Here is a 20180-nt window from a genome sequence, read left to right as displayed (position 1 = left end):
GCTGGGGAACACACAGAGAAGTGAATTCAGCCAGAGATGGTTTGGGTTTGTTAGGAAAGCTGTTCTGCTCGTCTCTGGTGGCTGTAGCACTTCCTGAGGAGCACAGTCCTCTGGAACGATCTTCCAGTAACCTTAAATCAAATTGTGGTCCCTGCATTGTTATTGAGTGTCATCATTAGACAGTTCCGAATGCCACAAATTTCTCTCTACTCTAGAAACAAAGGTACTCCTCTTATTCTTCAGTTTTACTCTGGAAGGGTCTCAAGTTGGGATTTCCTTCCAGGAGCACATTTGTCTATACCATTTTTCTAAGAGAGTGTGAAGAGAGCTTACTTAAAGCAATTGATCCTGCTGTTGGAGTATTTAGTTCATCCACTGTCTGAAAATTAGTGGCTTTAAAAAATACCATTTTATATTTCAGTTACATAGTGATTCATCAAAAACATAATGGGACAGAAAAGAGGTGAAGAAAACATTGTGTGACATTTTAGGTTGAGTCATGCAGCTTCTATTACGATACAGATCTTAGCATTTGGTCAATTGCTAAGTAATCCCCTCCCTAAGTATGTTGTTGAACTGGTATGGTTAATTAAAATTTTTATTTAATAATTAACATCTAATAAATAATTATTTAAATAGAACATACTGGTTATATTTATTTAAATAAAACATACTGGTTTCAAACAAAGTAGCAGAAAACCCATCTGACTCCTCTGGAAGTAGACATAGGCTGTTCAGAAACTGAAGTATTATTTATATGCTGCCAGCAGTGATTTAAGAAGTTCACAATGGAATGTAAAGGACAATTTGTATTCCTGCTCTAAAAAATTCCCAAATGAAATATGAGTTCAGAATAATTGTCACATTTCTTTGCAGTCATTAGAAAGCTGGGGAACTCTGAACCAGCATGAGACTGAACAGCTGGTGCCCTCCGTAATGCTGCCTGTTGATTTGCACTGATGAAATGGAAAAAGCTTAAATTGCTTCCTTTCATGCTTTTCTTGCTCTGCAGGAAGAAGGCTCTAATGTCCCAAGTTAACTCTCTGATATTACCTTACCAGTTCAAAAGCAGTAACGTAATGCCTCAAACTGTGATAAAGTACAGCACTGAACTGCTGTTTTAGTTTTGAATATTACATTTCCATGGCTAATATACATCTTCCATATAGTTGACATGTATGAAAAAAAAGTATGAAAAAGGATTCAGCATTAAAGCAGGGGACAATGCAAAACTCACTTCCGAGTTATGGTGGGTCTCTATCTTCTTGGATATAGGGACAGATCAATCTACCCTGCCAACAGGTTTACCTGGCTCCTGCCTCTCCATGTGCTGAGGCATGTTTTTTCTGGGCCAATTTTGAATGCAAGTGTAACAGTTCTTTCAAGTACTGTATTTATGGAAAGCTTCTGTTTATTCCTGGCATCCTTCCTTTGTGTTGGGTTCCTGTCATAGCCCAGCTCCATGAACTTCAGTTGCCTCATTTCCTCAGCTGCTTTCATACCATGTGATGACGTTCTTGCGTCCTGTTCTTGCCCCCCCTCCCCCCATCCCGCCTCTCTTATAAAGAAAAGCGTCAAAGGGACAGTTAGTAGCTGAGAACAAAAGATGACCTTCTGAGCCATGTATATTGTAGTGAGGTTTATTTAAAGATGGGCAGGTGGGGCTTTAGTTTTTGTACCAATAGTGTTATTTTTCCTTTCTGTACTTTTGCAACAGCCTCTAGACTTGAAACAATACAGTCATTCAAGTTAGCTTGTTCTCTGAGGGCGGGCCACCTGAGAAGAAATGTTTCATTTTCCCAATAAATATATGCATGCGTTTCACTGTGTAGTAGTTAGAGGTATCCAGCTGGACCAGTTTTTGAATCATGTTCATTAAGCCCAGGTGGAAGGCTACACTTTGCTGGCTGCTTGCTCATGTGCTGTCAGGACTCTCAATGCATTAACAGTGCCCTGAAGAGCGCACTGGGTCCCCCCTCACCCCCATGTATGGGGCTGGGCCCCCCATAATGCCCTAAGCTACACCATGAGTGGTCCTGGCTTACTGTCTGTCTTCCTGTATGTGCTCTGGACCTTCATACTGGATTGCCTTGTCTCCTATCCCGTCTCTGGCCTTGTCTTCTGCTGCTGCTGTCTGCACTCCCTGGTTCATCCCCACCATGTTGGAGCTGTTGATGGAGCCTGTTTCCCACCCATGGCTCTGCCTGCCTTGGGCAACAGTGCTGGGGCCACCCCAGCTCATCACCAGTCATGACAAATTTTTTTTTCCCTGAGTGTGTTTCAGACTTTTTCATAGCAGAAGTTTATTCTTTGCCCATCTATATAGCAGCTTCATGCTAAATTATCACTTTGTTATATCTGTTGAGGGTTTAACATCCTGGTGTGATTACCTGGAATAAGAATTGGGCGTAGAGAAGCAATTTATTGTTTAAAAAATAACCTGAAGCCACAGTTTGTGGGGGTATGAAGTAGGCCTGTAAAGGCAGTAAGGATAAAGGCTTAGATCCTTAAGCACAGGCTGCAGCAGGGGGAGGACCAGCCAGCTTGTTATGGCACTTGAGCAAGGTGTCTTGTGTGACTGTTGAGAAATGCATTGCTTCAAGCTTCTACAGACTTGTAGGAAGCTATCTGTGTTAAGACTCTTCCCTCCAAGTTGTAGGCACTGACACTGTGGGTATTAAGCCAAATCTGTTTCAATAACTTGGTTTTCGTGTCTGGTAAGTCAACATATGTCTGTGAACTCTTGAGCTTGTAAATGCCCAGGAAGACAGATAGTAAAGAAACCCTACCCCAACTGTAACCAGTGTTTTTCTGATGCAGTAGGATGCCTCTTGACATTGTGTCAGAGCATAGGTGAGGTTATTTCCATGGGTGTTTCATGTGCATTAGATACCCTGAAGTGCCTGTGCATTTCTGCCAGAAAACCTGTAATGGTATAACTTGGGTTTTACATAAAAGATTGGTGAATTGAACATGATCTTTAATACCACCTATGCAATAGGTGACTTTCTGAAACATTTAAATACCTGGAAAAACATTGGTACACTTTTGTAAGATCAATTTGTTCAGTATCTAAAATCAGATTTATAAAAGAAATGTGGGTAATGAGATTTGATCAATATGACAAAATGATATTGAGTGTTGATTTCTCTCCCATGTTTCCAACAAATTATAGGTGCATGACTACAGAGCAGCAGTTGCCATTTCAAGCTGCAGTTTTAATTGCTTTCATGAACTGTATGCCAGAGCAATTCTTGCACAGTTATGTGCTGCTATCAGTAAAACTTCAAATTCTATAGAGACAGGGTTTTTTTACAGCATAACTTCCAATATAGATCTGATGTCCTCACATATAGTTAAAGATTAGATGATGGCAGTAGGCAGGATTGTCTTTAAAAAGAGGTATAGGAGTAAGGTCTTGACATGAAGTTTAACTTGAGGTTTAACTACGTTATTGCTTTCTTATGAAAATTATGATTGATATGAATATGGTTTTGAATCAGACATCACAAATTTCAAAGGATATTCATCAGAATACACTGCCATAATTGCTGGTGAAAAGCTGCATATGGCAGTCAGGTAAAACAAGAATTATCTGATATCTGTATTCTGAGAAATATTGGAGCTGCTCAACAGTCTCACTATCCTGTCAGTCATTGCAGAATCCTGAAGTGTTCAGGCAAGGGAAAATAATATTCTAATGTTTCCTTCTTACGTACTTATGCAAGGTTTTCAAAATTATTCTTACAAAGTGTTTGGAGGAACATGCAGTAGGAAGAACACACAGCCGTTCATATGCTGCTTCAGATTTATGAAGTAGTTGCAATACAAAGACTTTCAGTGCTACTTTTAAGCCTCTGGGAAAAAATACCAATGAATAATAACAATATAGTAGAAAAATAAACATTGAGAAATATTTGTCCATTTCACAGAAAACCAGAAGTTTATATACTTGAAAAATTACAGGACAGTTACCCTCTTATATACCCCAATAGTGATTTTACATATTGATGTGAATCCCATTCTGACTTCCCTTTTTAATGTCAGAAGAATGTTTACAAAAGGAGTAGAGAGTAGATAATAAGAGGCTGCAGTGAAGGTCTAGGATCAGATTTTTTTATTTCATATACAAGATTTTGAAGTAGGTTATTAATAAAAACGTGGGTTTTTCTTGGTTTTCTTGTGTGGCAGGTTGACCTTCACTAGAAGCCAGATGCCTCTCTGCCACTCCTCTCCTCAGCTGGACAGGGGAGGGAAAATATAACACAAGGCTCGTGAGTCAAGATAAGGGCAAGGAGACATCACTCACCAGTTACTGTCACGGGAAAAACAGACTCAACTTGGTGAAATTAGTTTAATTTATTACCAATCACATCAGAGTAGCATAATGAGAAATAAAACCAAATCTTAAAAATCATCTTCCCCCACCCCTCCCTCCTTCCCAGGTTTAACTTTACTCCTGAGTTCTCTACCTCCTGCCCCCAGCAGCACAGCAGGACAGGGAATGGGGGTTGCATTCGGTTCATCACACGTTTCTGCCATTCCTTCATCCTCATGGGGAGGACTTCTCACACTCTTCCAGTGTTCCAGTGTGGGGTCCTTCCCATGGAAGACAGTCCTCCATGAACTTCTCCAATGTGGGTTCTTCCCCTGGGCTGCAGTTCTTCACGAACTGCTCCAGTGTGGGTCCCTTCCACAGGGTGCAGTCCTTCAGGAACAGACTGCTCCAGCGTGGGTTCCCTGCAGGGTCACAAGTCCTGCCAGCAAACCTGCTCCAGTGTGGGCTCCTCTCTCTCCACGGGTCTACAGCTGCTGCCAGGAGCCTGCTCCAGCACAGGCTTCTCATGGGGTCACAGCCTCCTTTGGGCATCCACCTGCTGTGGTGTGGGAACCTCCACAGGCTGCAGCTTCTCACAGAAGCCACTCCTGTAGCCCCCCGGCTACCAAAACCTTGCCATGCAAACCCAATACATTCCACCTCTCATTCTGTTACTCTATCCTGTTTTGCTTATCTTTTATTTTTCTTTCCAAAGGCTCTTCAAACCTGTTTTTCCCCCATCTTTCATCTGATGGTGCTTTCCTTCACTTATTGCTCCAGCTTCAAGCTGGTTGGTCCCTTCACATCTGATGCACATCCACTAATGCTAGGGGCAATCACAGATGCTGCTGCAGCGTATGGAGAAAATAAAAGTTAAAGGCCATTGCTGTGGTCCATTGTTTACATGATTTAGCCTGCAGGCAACTGGTACAGTTGAACTGAACCTCCTCTTCCCTCCCTTAAATGTTGGTTCAGGTAGGAGCGTATGGCAACTGTGTATTTTGGGATCATGGCAACATCTTCCAACACTGTGACCCACTTTGCTTCCTCTATGTATCTTCTAATGAGATGTGGTGGCATCAGCCTTTCAAGAAATAAGCTGAACTTGCCGCATCTTAAAAGAGCTGCTGGAAAGGTCATACTTTTTGTGCAAACTATTGTGACCAACAAGTTGTAGTCTCCTGATTAAATCTTTGTTATGAGTTGAATATCTTGGAGCAAAGAAGACAAAGAGGGGTGGGCATGATAGCATGTGGTGGTCTGGATTGTTGTTTTACCCTTCTCTGAAGGTATCTGGACTCTTTTGGTTGAGACTAGGTGCAAAACATCCTGTGTTACTTATGAGCAGATCAGAAAATGCAAAAAACATGTTATCCTGTAAGCAGGGGGATTTGTGAGGACAAACCTGTGAGCCTTTATGTGGTACTTGATTTATCACAGCTTCCCTGCCTGACACTGGAATAGTCATGGATGTGTTGTTTTCTCTTACCAGTTCTCTCATTGTAAATCCTGTTTTATTTGCCTCACTGTGGTCTTAAGGGGGATTACTGCACCAATAATTGTGAAGAATCTAGAGATCAATGATAGGAATTGATAGAATGAGAATTGGAGGTGCAGTCTGTGGTCCTCAGGGGGAGCGTCTAGGGCACCTATGTGCATCTAGACTGTTTCCCTAAGAATGGGTGGGTTTGCCTTCCTCATAAAGTGTGTGCTTTTAATATGATCTTCAGTCTTCTGCAATTGATAAGGTACATTTTCAAGTGAGGATTAAAAAAAACCCTACCCACGGAATCAAGTATCTTTACTAGTATAACAGCTAATAGCCTGGAAAGAAAAGTGCTCCATTTGTGAAAGAGATACAGCCATCAGAGTGTATAATAGAGTTTCAGCTCTGTGCATTTGGATGCAACAGAATTTTCTGACACATGGATTCCTGCTCTTCACAGTTTCAGTGCATTCTGGCTCATTAGTAACTAAGAGATTAATGCTTGTCTGGAAGAAAAGTATGTTCCTTAGAAGGATCTAGATTTTCTCAAATGTATGTATGCAACAATTTGCAGTTAACTCAGTTGAGGGCTTGGCACGTCTCGGTGAATGCATCAATGATTGGAACTGATATTCTGCTATGTATATCTTGATTCATTTTAGTGGAATGATGTGTAGGGTATAAGCAAGAAGCCCGAGGCACTCGTCTGTGTGAAATTACTCATTTAATTTCTAATGCAAGGTTAAGACTGTAAAATTTTGTCAGCAATTTTTTTTTCAGTGGGACATCAAAAATAACTGAAGCCACATCCTTCTTAGCTATGTTTTTGTAAAATCCTAAGTGTGGCTGGAGCTGTGTGAATGCAGTGGGCTTCTGATAATTTAATCCATCTGGATGTACTGCAGATCACTGACCAGAAGACGCCTGTTGGCATAGTTTGTGTTTCTATTTGGATGCTCTTCTGACATACCTGTGTTAGCATAATGTTTGTGTGAGAAGCTTATGTGTTTTGAACATAATGTTTTTCAAAATCTATGACTTCACTGTGCAAAAGGCGGAGACCATAAAACATAGCATTACATTTCTAAATGAATAGAGTACACATTTATGACTGTGTGCTTGCTTAATTTTAATAGCAAAATTATTTTTTTTTGCTCTACACTGTAGAATGGCAGTTCACCTACCATTTGAGTGAATGTATTATCTCCAACTTCTTCACCTCAAGAAGCTTGAAGTAAAAATTTCTCTGTCCCTAATCCTTAATGTTGGAAGCTACAGGAGAGACTGGTGTGGACAGACCCATAGCAAGGCTGCATGACTGAGCCATTTAAAGGATAGATAAAAAGGAATTTTAAAACATAACGTTCTCTGTATGTTCATTTTTCCATTCAGACACACTCTTTAATAAAACTGAAAGTAATGTTCGAATTAACATTTTGACGAACTAACATTTGAAACCTAAATTATGCTCAAGTTTGCTTGTATCTGCACTTATTCCTTTGTGTAATAGTATGGAGGTATCTAACTCATCTCTGTTTTTTTTCCCTCCCCCTAGTTAATGGTCTAATGACGCTTGGATTTGCAGGTGAGCTTTACTTCTAAAATTGAAACTTCTGTTTTGTTAATGGCAGCTATTTGAGAAGTGCTTCCATCCTATCTCATTTCAATTAGTCAACTGTCATGCATTTTTTACAACTGGTGTTGTCCATTGGCTGTGTGAACAGAGGGCGTTGTGTTTTGTAAAGGTCAGTTTCAATAGTGACGGTAAAATTGTAGAATTATTCATAATTTTGATCCCCTTTGCCCAGGGATTTAGGCAGAAACTCTTGTGTTGTCAGATTGTTCCTGTCAAATTACTCTATCAGAGCTTTTTCTATAATCCTGCAAAATATGGAAGTTCTAAAGAGAGCCAACCGAAACCACCAAGGCTATGGAAAATCCATTTAAACACCCTGCTGGGAAGAGGCTAGAGTAAATTGTCAGCACGCATGATGGAGGAGCAACTTCTATTCTGTTGGATTTACAGGGTTATAAATCAAGTGATATCTGGCTGTTTAGAATACCCTGCCAGGGAAGGCAGCTTTGCTTAACCTTTGTCAAAGCATCAATGCAGGATTTAAGTTGCCAGCTATGCAATTTTTGTATCTGGTTATGAATTCTGCCCAGCTTTAGTGTTCATCTGCAGACCTAGCTGTGTAAGGTATAACTGCTGCAGCTGCCAGATGAATTGGGAGGAACACTTAAATAGGCAGGGTTTATGCTATCATGTTAACTTCCCAAGGACAAAACTATGCTCCACCCTTTTTGTAACTTCTACAATTTCTGTCACTGGTGATTAATTGTAGTTCTGAATTTTTTCTGACATGGGTGAAGGCTTAGTGTCAGCTCTAAGAGCTCTGACATGGTGAAGGAGGTAGGGTCAGGTCCCAGTGAGTCAGACATACACGTGGAGAGGGTTGTGGTCTGTATGAAATAGTAGGCTTAGGGTCTTAGGTGCAGCATAGGCTGTGCAATTATGTGTCTGCTGCTCTTGGAAAGTATGTGAAAGCAAAGTATTTCTTTGATCAGATGTGATGGCTGTCTCGTGTTTGGCACATGGCATCACTGAGTCAGTGAGTTCCCCAGCTAAGGAGTTGGCTGCGATAGCTACAGTTAAATTGCTAGGCACTCCTGCCCAGGCTTCAAAGGAGCTATCTCCTTTGTGGGTGAGACCTAATGTGCACTCGAGCCTGTTTTACAATTACACACCCCAATTTCAATGGAGATGATCAAGCTTGATTGATGGCTGGGTCATGATGTGAATCCTGAAACCAATCATCTTGCCTTAGGTTTCTTTGCAAGTAGCTGTACTCTGTAACATCAACATCTGAAAATTGCAGATTAATGGTCCTTTAGGGGGTATACTAAAGAAAAAGCTTAATTGTGACTGTGGGAATTCAAGCCCTTTAGCTGATAAGATGTACAAATATTTCTGATATTTACAGTCATAGTTGAACAGGATGCATCTGTGTAAGCCTGAGTAGTGCTTCCTACATTGAAGTGTATGATCAGTAACTCCAGTTAGCTTTTAACTAAAAATACAAAAGGGCAGTAGTAAGTTAGTATAAGTAGAAGCTAAGTATGATTAGAAAAGGGAGTAGGTAGGTTCCTCTCTGCCAGGTCTAAAAGATGATATTATATCTAGTAACCTATAATATTGTTTACTAAGTTAAGTTTTTAATAAATTTACATAAATGTATTTTATCTATTTTCTAAAATTGTTTAGCAAGTTTAATGTTAGGCTTACAACAATGTAAGCGGCAAGCAGGATTATGTGAAGGAGTTTGAGTAATTTATTTGTGCTTCTATTTCAATATTTGAGATTTAAGGTGCTTTCTGATTTTATGTAGGTGCACGTCAGCAGACTAATCTCTGCAATGAATCTCTCATGTTAGAAAAGTTGCCTGCTTGTGGAAAATCCTTTGAAGAGATGATGAAGAAAGTGGACTCTAAAAACTGGTGCAACCTGACAGAATTTATCATGTAAGAGTTAGTTTTGATTGTGATAGTTCTTACCTGTTTGTCCTTTAAAAAAAGGATCACCTCAAATACCAAGAACACTGTAATGCCTACAACCCTAATATATCCCTAATGCATGTAAAATGTTTGGTTCCAGATAAATTGAAATCCTCCTGTATTTGGTTGCTGGATGCAGAAGGCTAAACTGTACCTCTTAAATACCTGCAAATAAGGCCATGTGCACACAGAGACCCAGCTCTTAACTCGAAGAGTGCACAAAATAGAGCACTTCAGTAAAAAGTAACCGGTGGGCTAATCAATACTAGTTGCTGTTGCTTTTACCTCAGACAGTTGTGTTTATTTTAGTCTATATTTCTGTGCATTTCTGTGCAAATGTTACTTAAATAATTTTTTTCTGTGAAACCACTAAAGCAACGTGCTTTTAGAATCACGCTGTTTTGTTTTCTCTGTCGGTAGCAATGAAGTTCGCTCTGATTTCTTTTTTTCAGTAAGACAACAGGAACATTTCCTCAAATACAATTTCAGAAACCCACCTCTTATGTGAAATTGTCTTGTCCAAATGTAAAATGATTTATCCTATTGAAACTGCTATGGCTTGTTTCTTTGCCTGCCAGATAGCATGGAGAGAGTAAGCACCACTCATTTTGTTTGGATGATTAAAATACTGCAAGACTGACAGTAGTGAAGGTGGCATTTTTATTTTCTTATCTCTATTCCTGTTCTGTAGTTGCTGGAGGTATTTAAACACCTCTTTACAAAGCTGCACACTTCAAACTCTGCTCTGAAGGAAACTCACAGGGCTTGTGTAATTGGTTGCATTTTTGGCTTTGTGGAGCATCTGCTTCTTCAGAGCATGTCTAATGCATAATGCTTGGTTTTCGGAAGCGCTGAGTACCCTCTACACCAACTGAAATCATAGGAAACTGCAGGTGTTCAGCACTTCAGAAAACAAGACTCAAGTGAATTAGCTCTGGTGTGGTGTGAGCCAGACTGAAGCAGAGCACCTTCCTGGATTTGAAACTGCGCTGGTGCTCTTTCAGGGGCTGGCAGGGTAGCCACAAGCTAGCTACTCAAGCTAGCCACATCTGTTAGAGCATCATTTAGCCCCAGATACGTTCTTCTCTCATGTGATCTTTGGTCTTGTCTCCTGTCTATTATCACTTCATAGGGTGCAAGATTTTGCAAGTGCCTTATGCAAGATTTTAAGTAGCTGATCATATAGACATTATAGATAACAAAATGTTGGACTACTGTGCTCTGTTGCAGCAGTTCCCTGTATTTCTCTTACTGCTGACGCCCTTGTTGAGTTGTCCCACCTGTTGATCTGACAGCATATTAACAACTTAGAATCTGGCTGTCTTAGCACTTTTATTTGCATGCCCTAGATGACTTTATAACCTTACAACCTTTTAAAAGGTAGATTCTTAAAACTCATGGCACTGGAGTGAAAGATGCATTCATGCAGCCCTCTCTAGCCATGGGAGGAGCAAGAGGAGGTGAGCCCTTCTTATCCAGCTGGCAGAAATTGTATTCAAATCTGATGAAGAAATGTGCGTATACAAAGGAAAATCAAATCCTTGCAATACTAAATTTATTTAACAAATATCTGTACATTATGGGGCAATAATTTTAGTTTTGCAAGTCATCTAGGTACAAGTTGTTTTACTTATTTTGAAGGAAGCACTGTAATTTTGCTCCATTTGTTCTTTGTTACAGTTGTATTATAATCACAAAACTGAGTTCTTTGCTAATATCTTGTTCATATTGATAAGTGTCCTCAACTAGTGGGACTACTTGCGTTAGAGAAAGGTACCTACAGGAGTCAAAATATTAGGCTCTGCCTTTGTTAATGCAGGTGAAGAAGCAGGCTGCTTTTCACAAGTCTTGCCCTAAAATTTCTTCAAGAGTTTAAATATTTTGGTGCAAGGCTTTTCCAAGGTTTGGAGGTGACTGAAATCTCTGAGTTCTCCTGACTTTCAATTAGAGTTAAGAATCCACCTTGCTTTTATCCTTTGCAATTGCACTTCTTCTTTGGTGTCAATTTCATTTCCTGTACAAGGAAATTCCTGCCTATCTATGGAGATTGCTTTGTCTGAAGAAATCAGTCAGTCTGAGGCTTTGCTCATTTTTTCCCATATGCAGTACCAGAAGAAGAATTCCAGCCTATTCCAAAGAAAAACCTTTCACATTTTTACAGAACATATTGTTTTATAAAACTTCTATGGCTTACATTTCAAGTTCTAGCTTAGAAGAGAGTAGAGGAATTTGTTTTGGAATTTATTTCCTGAATCAAATATTAATCAAACATTATCCATCTAATTACAAAGTTATCTTAAGGGTTCATTACACTGAAGAAACAGCATATTTACATCTGCCATTAAGAATTTTACTCTTTGGAGAACAGACATTGTGATTTGATGTCATGCTTTGTATAAGAAGTATATAGGCTGATTTCTTCCAGCTCATTGGAGGAACCCTAACGGATGGGACCGAAACACCTCTTTATTTGGAGTATTCTGACAACTTAATGAAAAAAATGGTATTTCTAGCCATAGTCACTTAAAATTCAGATATTTAAACCTGGTAGTATTAGTTTTACATCTAGCCTCCAGCAGTAAAAATTAGACAACCTGGATCAGATAGTGGGTTAAAACGGTGAGTTTTGTATGAAGGAAACTGTTTCTTCATAAAGTAATTTCTACACAGCACTTTTCACATCTTGAAAAATTTGGCTTTGTATCTTATATCAAAATGTAATTATTATGGAAATCTGCTTCTTTTCTAAACTGTTTTATGGAGGAGTTTTAGCTCTTCATGGTAAATGGTTGCCCTTGGTTACAGGATTGTAAATAGTAATTATGTGCTTCACTGTTTGGCCAAACAGTCATGAGAGAGATTTCAATTACTTCAATTTGCTGTAACTTAATTATACTGTAATATTTTCTGACATCTCTGCTACTGGTTAACTTTGTTCTTAACAAACTCATGTTCTTTCAAAAGCAGCCTTTTGACTGACTTTAAACAGATGAGGCTGCCATGTGTGGCAGCTGATTCTGGAAACCAGTATGAGTTTTAGCCACCACAGCCAATCTTGATCTGCTGGAAATGTATAATGATCATATATAAGCCATAAAATTTCAGGTTAAGTTTTACAGAAGCACTATCAGGAGAAATTTTCCCTATTAGCTTCCACATTTTTCTGTGAGGATTCATACAGAAATTAGGATACAAATACTCTGGGTCAGATTGTCCAGAGGTATTTGAAAGCTTAAATATGATGAGGGATCCAAGTGGTATTTTAAAATATTTTAAGTCATTTACACACCGTGGGTTTCAGTGGTTCATGCTAGGACACTGGAATACGAAGGACAACCAAAAATAACTTACAAGAAAGGTAAAACCTTCAAAAAACAGCTGGAGACATTCATTGACATAAGAGGAGGGGATCAGCTGGTCACAGTTTTGCTGATGCTTTTAGGCTATTCAGAGGGAGCCATGAGGAAGAAAATGTGACCGAGTGGTTTAAATGGCAGGAAAACATGGTACATGGCAAGTGAACAAGCAGAGACTGAAGCGTAGATGAAAGCTATGTGGGGAGTTAACAAAAGCAAATAGAATTCTCATTCACCAGAAACCTGGAAATTGCAGAAAGCTTTTTATTCTTAATGTGTAGTATTTTAGTTTTTTAAAAATAGTTATATATATATACACACACACTAACATATATAAAATATATTTCTCTATTTTATATATATAATCTATAATAACACATATATAAAATACAATATATATTATATTTCTGTATTACATTCCTAATATTTAGCAACAACAGCTAAATACATAAAATCTACTACTGTCCACAAACCTAAGCTCCTTATTAATGGTCAGATTTTTTTCAGTGTGCTCTATGCAATAAATCCTCATCTGGTTACAATGGGACTATAGTTGAGATGCCAGGTATGACTAATTCCTTAAGCAGGAGGCCATATGAAGGTGGGAGTACCCAGAGCTGTCTAACATGAACCTGAAAAGATGTTGCTTAATGTAGTTGCCTAGATTACCTTCTATTCTTAGCTAATGAAAGGGTTTTCTAAATACTTCTAACTAGATCCTGGAAAAAATTTAGCTAGAACAGTCTCTAAACAAATCTCCATGTGTCTCCCAGCCCTAACTGCTATGGAAATATGGGTCCGAAATATGCTTGTGCTGGTTCTCAGTGGCTCTTTAAGCTTTTGGCCTGCTCCCAAACACTGGTATCTCCTCTGTCTTCTGCATCCCCATTTTCCGAACGTTTCTGAGTGTACTTATAAGCATTTCAGTGATTCTGAGGCCAGAGAGATGGCTATGGCCATCTGGTCTGCACTGTTGAATAACACAGGACAGACAATCTGCCCAGTAGTCACTATTTGAAACCCAGTAAGAGTGAGTGAGTATCTTACGGGAAGGCATTGTCTCTTCATTTAAAAGATATCAAATGAGTATTAATCCATTACATCTGTAGACAAATTGTTCCAAAGGGTTTGCTGTTCACAGTCAGAGGAAAATGTGTCTTATTTCTCATCAGTTTACTGAACTCCAGTGCCCAGCGATTATACCTTCTTATGTATTTTCCCGATAATAAAATTCATTCTGTTGACAGAAATCCTTTTTTCTCAATTGTCGTGGTTCAGCCTCAGCTGGCACCTGAACACCACGCAGCCGCTCGCTCACCCCCCCCCCACCCCTGTGGGATGGGGAAGAGAATCGGACGAGCAAAAGAACTTGTGGGTTGAGATAAGCACAGTTTAATAACTACAATAGAATGATGATGATAAATGATTATGATAATAATGACAGTAAGGTTAATATAATAAAAGGGAAAAGGGAGGAAAGGGAAAACAGGGAACAAAAACGCAGAAACACGAACGATACAACCGCTCACCACCCGCCGACCGACGCTGCTCGTCCCCGAGCCGCGATTGCTCCCTCCCTCCCCCGGCCAGCCCCTCCCAGGTAGCATACTGGGCACGACGTTACATGATATGGAATATCCCTTTGGTCAGTTTGAATCCGCTCCCTTAGCTGTGCCCCCTCCCCTCCCGGCTTCTTGTGCACCCAGCAGAGCATGGGAAGCTAGACATGTCCTTGACTAGTATCAGCGCTACCCAGCAACAGCCTAAACATCTGTGTGTTATCTCAACAGGTTTTTTTCCATGCTAATTTCAAAGCACAGCACTATACCAGCTAGAGTGAAGAAAATTAACTCTATTGCAGCTGAAACCATGACAGTATCCACCCCTTATTCCATATCATTGACATCATGCTCAGGTCCCATACTATTCAGTACAACTTCAATAATCCTTATCCATCTTCTTACCCTTTAACAATATATATATATATATATTTTCATTTATCATTCCACTAGTTTATGGAACACCCCTGTAGAATGCCTGTAAAATGTCCATTGAGTTCATTTAGTCCATGACTTTGGATTTCATCTCTTGTAAGGGTCCTTCGGTGTGGCGGTGTGCGTGGGGTCAGGTTGTTGCATGTCAGTCCTTGTTCCATCACCGCTGCACTGGTAGTTCGTGTTCTCTCACTGCTGCACTTTGCTCGGTTCCATTGAAAGTTCATTTGCTATTATCATTAATTGGGAGATTCCCACCATGATAACATTCCACTGATGCAACCATAGTAGTGATGACATACAACATCATATTACAATTAACAGCATATTATTCAGTTCATTGGCTGTTTTCACCCAGAATTAAATCCCCCTGGGGTACACACCGAACTCCTCCATCCTCCCGCATCACCCACCAAGTGCACCCAGGTCCTCGAGCAAACGCAATCCCACGAGTGGGTTTGCCTCTGCTGGAAGCAGGAATAACCCAGACTGTCTTGCCCAGCATATTTTTTATGTGCACTACAGGGACTCTATCCCCTTCCACAGTACGTAAGGATTCTGACTGGGCCGGGCCAGCTCGCCTGGCAGATCCCCTTGTGTTGACTAACCAGGTGGCTTTTGCTAAATGTGCATCCCAGTGTTTAAATGTTCCACCCCCCATTGCTCTCAGTGTCATCTTTAATAGTCCATTGTATCTTTCGATTTTCCCAGAGGCTGGTGCGTGATAGGGGATGTGATACACCCACTCAATGCCGTGCTCTTTGGCCCAGGTGTCTATAAGGTTGTTTCGGAAATGAGTCCCATTATCTGACTCAATTCTCTCTGGGGTGCCATGTCGCCACAGGACTTGTTTTTCGAGACCCAGGATAGTGTTCCGGGCAGTGGCGTGGGGGACAGGATATGTTTCCAGCCAGCCGGTGGTTGCTTCTACCATGGTGAGAACATGGCGCTTGCCTTGGCGGGTCTGTGGGAGTGTGATATAGTCAATTTGCCAGGCCTCCCCATATTTATATTTCAGCCATCGTCCCCCATACCACAGAGGCTTTACCCGCTTCGCTTGCTTGATTGCAGCACATGTTTCACATTCGTGGATAACCTGCGCAATAACGTCCATGGTCAAGTCCACCCCTCGATCACGAGCCCACCTGTATGTTGCATCTCTCCCTTGATGGCCTGAGGTGTCATGGGCCCACCGAGCTAGAAATAGTTCACCCTTATGCTGCCAGTCCAGATCCACCTCAGCCACTTCAATCTTGGCAGCCTGATCCACCTGCTGGTTGTTTCGATGTTCTTCAGTGGCCCGACTCTTGGGGACGTGAGCATCCACATGCCGTACCTTTACAACCAGGTTCTCTACCCGGGCAGCAATATCTTGCCACAGTGCGGCAGCCCAGATGGGTTTGCCTCTGCGCTGCCAGTTGCTTTGCTTCCACTGCTGTAGCCAGCCCCACAGGGCATTTGCCACCATCCAGGAATCAGTATAGAGATAGAGCACTGGCCACTTTTCCCATTCAGCGATGTCTAAGGCCAGCTGGATGGCCTTTACTTCTGCAAACTGGCTCGATTCACCTTCTCCTTCAGCAGTTTCTGCTACTTGTCGTGTAGGACTCCATACAGCAGCCTTCCATCTCCGGTGCTTTCCCACAAGGCGACAGGACCCATCAGTAAACAGGGCATATTGCTTCTCATCTTCTGGCAGTTTGTTATACAGTGGGGCTTCTTCAGCACGTGCCACCTCCTCCTCTGGTGATATTCCAAAATCTTTGCCTTCTGGCCAGTCCATAATCACTTCCAAGATTCCTGGGCGACTGGGGTTTCCTACTCGAGCCCGCTGGGTGATCAGTGCAACCCATTTACTCCACGTAGCATCAGTTGCATGGTGTGTAGAGGGGACATTTCCTTTGAACATCCAGCCCAGCACTGGCAGTCGGGGTGCCAGGAGCAACTGTGCTTCAGTACCAACCACTTCTGAAGCAGCTCGAACCCCTTCATATGCTGCCAATATCTCTTTTTCAGTTGGAGTATAGCGGGCTTCGGACCCTCTGTATCCCCGACTCCAAAACCCTAGGGGTCGACCTCGGGTCTCCCCTGGTGCTTTCTGCCAGAGGCTCCAGGTAGGGCCATTCTCCCCGGCTGCGGTGTAGAGCACATTTTTAATATCTTGTCCTGCCCGGACTGGCCCAAGAGCTACTGCATGAACTATTTCCCGTTTAATCTGTTCAAAGGCTTGTTGTTGTTCAGGGCCCCATTTGAAATCATTCTTTTTCCGGGTCACTTGATGGAGGGGGCTTACGATCAGGCTGTAGTGTGGAATATGCATTCTCCAAAAACCCACAACGCCCAAGAAAGCTTGTGTTTCCTTTTTGCTGGTTGGTGGAGACATGGCTGTTATTTTGTTGATCACATCCATGGGGATCTGACGACGACCATCTTGCCATTTGATTCCTAAGAACTGGATTTCTCGTGCAGGTCCCTTAACTTTACTTTGTTTTATGGCGAAACCAGCTTTCAGGAGGATTTGAACTATTTCCTTCCCTTTCTCAAAAACTTCTTCTGCTGTATTGCCCCACACGATGATGTCATCAATGTATTGTAGGTGTTCGGGAGCTCCACCTTGTTCCAAAGCATTATGGATCAGTCCATGGCAAATGGTAGGGCTGTGTTTCCACCCCTGGGGCAGTTCGATTCCAGGTGTACTGGACCCCCCTCCAAGTAAAAGCAAACTGTGGCCTGCACTCTGCTGCCAGAGGGATTGAGAAGAATGCATTAGCGATATCGATTGTGGCATACCACTTGGCTGCCTTGGACTCCAGTTCATATTGAAGTTCTAGCATGTCTGGCACAGCAGCACTCAACGGTGGAGTGACTTCATTGAGGCCACGATAGTCTACCGTTAGCCTCCACTCTCCATTAGACTTCCGGACTGGCCATATGGGACTGTTAAAGGGTGAGTGGGTTTTACTGATGACTCCTTGGCTCTCCAGTCGACGAATGAGCCCGTGGATAGGGATCAGAGAGTCTCTGTTGGTGCGATATTGCCGTCGGTGCACTGTTGTGGTGGCGATCGGCACCTGTTGTTCTTTGACCTTCAGCAACCCCACCACAGAAGGGTCCTTCGAGAGGCCAGGCAAAGTAGACAGCTGTTTAATTTCCGCCGTCTCCAAGGCAGCTACACCAAAAGCCCACTTGTAACCTTTTGGGTCCTTGAAATACCCTCTCCTGAGATAGTCTATGCCAAGGATGCACGGAGCCTCGGGGCCAGTCACAATGGGGTGCTTCTGCCACTCATTGCCAGTTAGGCTCACTTCGGCCTCCAATACAGTTAGCTCTTGGGATCCCCCTGTCACTCCAGCAATGCTGATGGGTTCCGCCCCTATATAGTTTGATGGCATTAAGGTACACTGTGCACCGGTGTCCACTAAAGCTCTATATTCCTGTGGGTCAGATGTGCCAGGCCATCGGATCCACACAGTCCAGTAAACCCGGTTATCCCTTTCCTCCACCTGGCTGGAGGCAGGGCCCCCCTAGTCCTGATCATAGTATTCATCACTCACTTCCGGTAGATATGAATCACGGGTGTCTCTGTTAAGATCAGTCAGGCCATCAGCACTTCTGCTCCTCTGCCTAGAGAATTGCTTACGGGAAACTGGGGCAGCAGCTCTCCTGGAGAAACTTCCCTGAGTAATTGTTCTCCCTTGCAGCTCACGTACCCGTGCCTCTAAGGCTGAGGTAGGTTTTCCATCCCACTTCTTCATGTCCTCTCCGTGATCACGCAGGTAAAACCATAGGGTGCCCCGTCGTGTGTATCCCTTCTCTTGAGCCAAGGGACGATTACTCCTAATGGCTGAGATACTGGTCCGTACTGGTGGGGAGTAGGACATATCTTCTTTGAGTTGCTGGAACTCTCGGGACAGTTTCTCAACAGCAGAGACGAGCGAGGAAGAGAGATTCGCTTCATATTCCCGGAGTCTATCAATCAACTCAGCCACCGTTGGTGTCTCGTCATCTTTCCAGGACATCACTGCCAATGAGTTTGCATACGAGGATGGTGCGCTCCGTACAAACTTCCGCCACATGGGTCGTGTGCACTCGGCTTCATCTGGATCTTTGGAGGACCGTTGATCGTCCAGGTCACCATAAACCACCTCAAGCACGGCTAATTCCCTTAGATGCTGAACGCCTTTCTCCATGGTCGTCCATTTTCCTAGGCGAAATACAATATCTTCTTTGAAGGGATACCTCTCTCTCACCGCGGCCAGGAGCCGCCTCCAGAGGCTGAGGGCTTGTGTTCCTTTTCCAATTGCTTTATCAATGCCCCCTTCCCTAGAGAGGGATCCCAGTTGTTTGGCTTCCTTCCCCTCTAATTCCAAACTACTGGCCCCATTATCCCAGCATCGGAGCAGCCAGGTGATAACGTGCTCACCTGAATGACGCCCGAAATCTTTCCGTATATCCCGCAACTCACTCAAGGATAGAGATCGGGTAGTTTCCGTTTCTTGTACACATGGTTCCTCCTCCTCCTCCTCTTCTCGTGATGGCCCTGGTTCATCGTAATCTCTTTCTAAACGAGTTGACTTTCTCTTCCATGATTTCTTCTTGCGTATAGGGGCGACTGATACTGGCACAGGTTGGTCCTCTGGTTCAGCTGCAACGCTTGGCACTGGGGTTTGAGTAGCTGCAGTGCCTGTCGTGGGGGTTTGAGTGGCCGCCGTGCTCATCACCGGGGTTGGAGCAGCTGCAGTATCTGTCGCAATGGGTTGGGTGGCCGCCGTGCTCATCACCGGGGTTGGAGCAGCTGCAGTATCTGTCGCAACGGGTTGGGTGGCCGCAGTGCTCGTCACCGGGGTTGGAGTAACTGCATTCTCTGTTGCGGCGGGTTGGGTGGCCGCCGTGCTCATCACCGGGGTTGGAGTAGCTGCAGTCTCTGTCGCGGCAGGTTGGGTGGCCACAGTGCTCATCACCGGGGTTGGAGTAACTGCAGTCTCTGTCACGGCGGTTTGGGTGGCCGCAGTGCTTGTCGCTGGGGTTGGAGTAGCTGCAGTGTCTGTCGTGAGGGTTTGGGTGGCCGCAGTACTTGTCACGGGGGTCGGAGTAGTTCCTTTCTCTTTCCCTTGGGGGTACTGAATAGTGTTAAATAGGGCTCGATAGGCATAAGCCAGACCCCAGCACATGGCAGTGATCTGTATGTCTCTGGAATTGCCAGGGTGACAACATATTTCCTCCAAATGTTCTACTAATTTTTCAGGATTCTGCACTTGTTCAGGGGTGAAGTCCCACACCATGGGGGGTGCCCACCGTCTTAGGCATTTGCCCATACTTTCCCACATACCCTGCCACGCATAGCTATCAAGCCTTGGGACAGATCTCTGGATTATATTCTTAACTTGCTTACTAACCTTAGACAGATCTGATACCACTTGCCAAAGCAATATCAACAGATGTATCTTAACTACACAAGGATGTTCAAGATA

The 20180-nt window shown here is 42.8% G+C and overlaps 1 protein-coding gene across 1 annotated transcript in view; it reads left to right on the top strand.

Moving 5' to 3' along the window:
- RAMP3 (receptor activity modifying protein 3) overlaps window positions 1-20180 on the top strand; it is a gene marked incomplete at its 5' end in the record, with an annotated part of 103542 nt that overhangs the window by 58789 nt on the left and 24573 nt on the right. The window contains 2 exons of the mRNA XM_064441796.1: window positions 7360-7389; window positions 9194-9326. Coding sequence (XP_064297866.1) covers window positions 7360-7389; window positions 9194-9326 — 163 coding nt within the window. The remainder of the gene's footprint in view (window positions 1-7359; window positions 7390-9193; window positions 9327-20180) is intronic.

This window comes from Phalacrocorax carbo, chromosome 2 (genome assembly GCF_963921805.1).
Source record: "Phalacrocorax carbo chromosome 2, bPhaCar2.1, whole genome shotgun sequence".
NCBI classification, from domain to species: domain Eukaryota; kingdom Metazoa; phylum Chordata; class Aves; order Suliformes; family Phalacrocoracidae; genus Phalacrocorax; species Phalacrocorax carbo.
The sequence above is the reverse complement of the archived record's forward strand: the minus strand, read 5'-3'. Positions and strand labels throughout refer to the sequence as shown.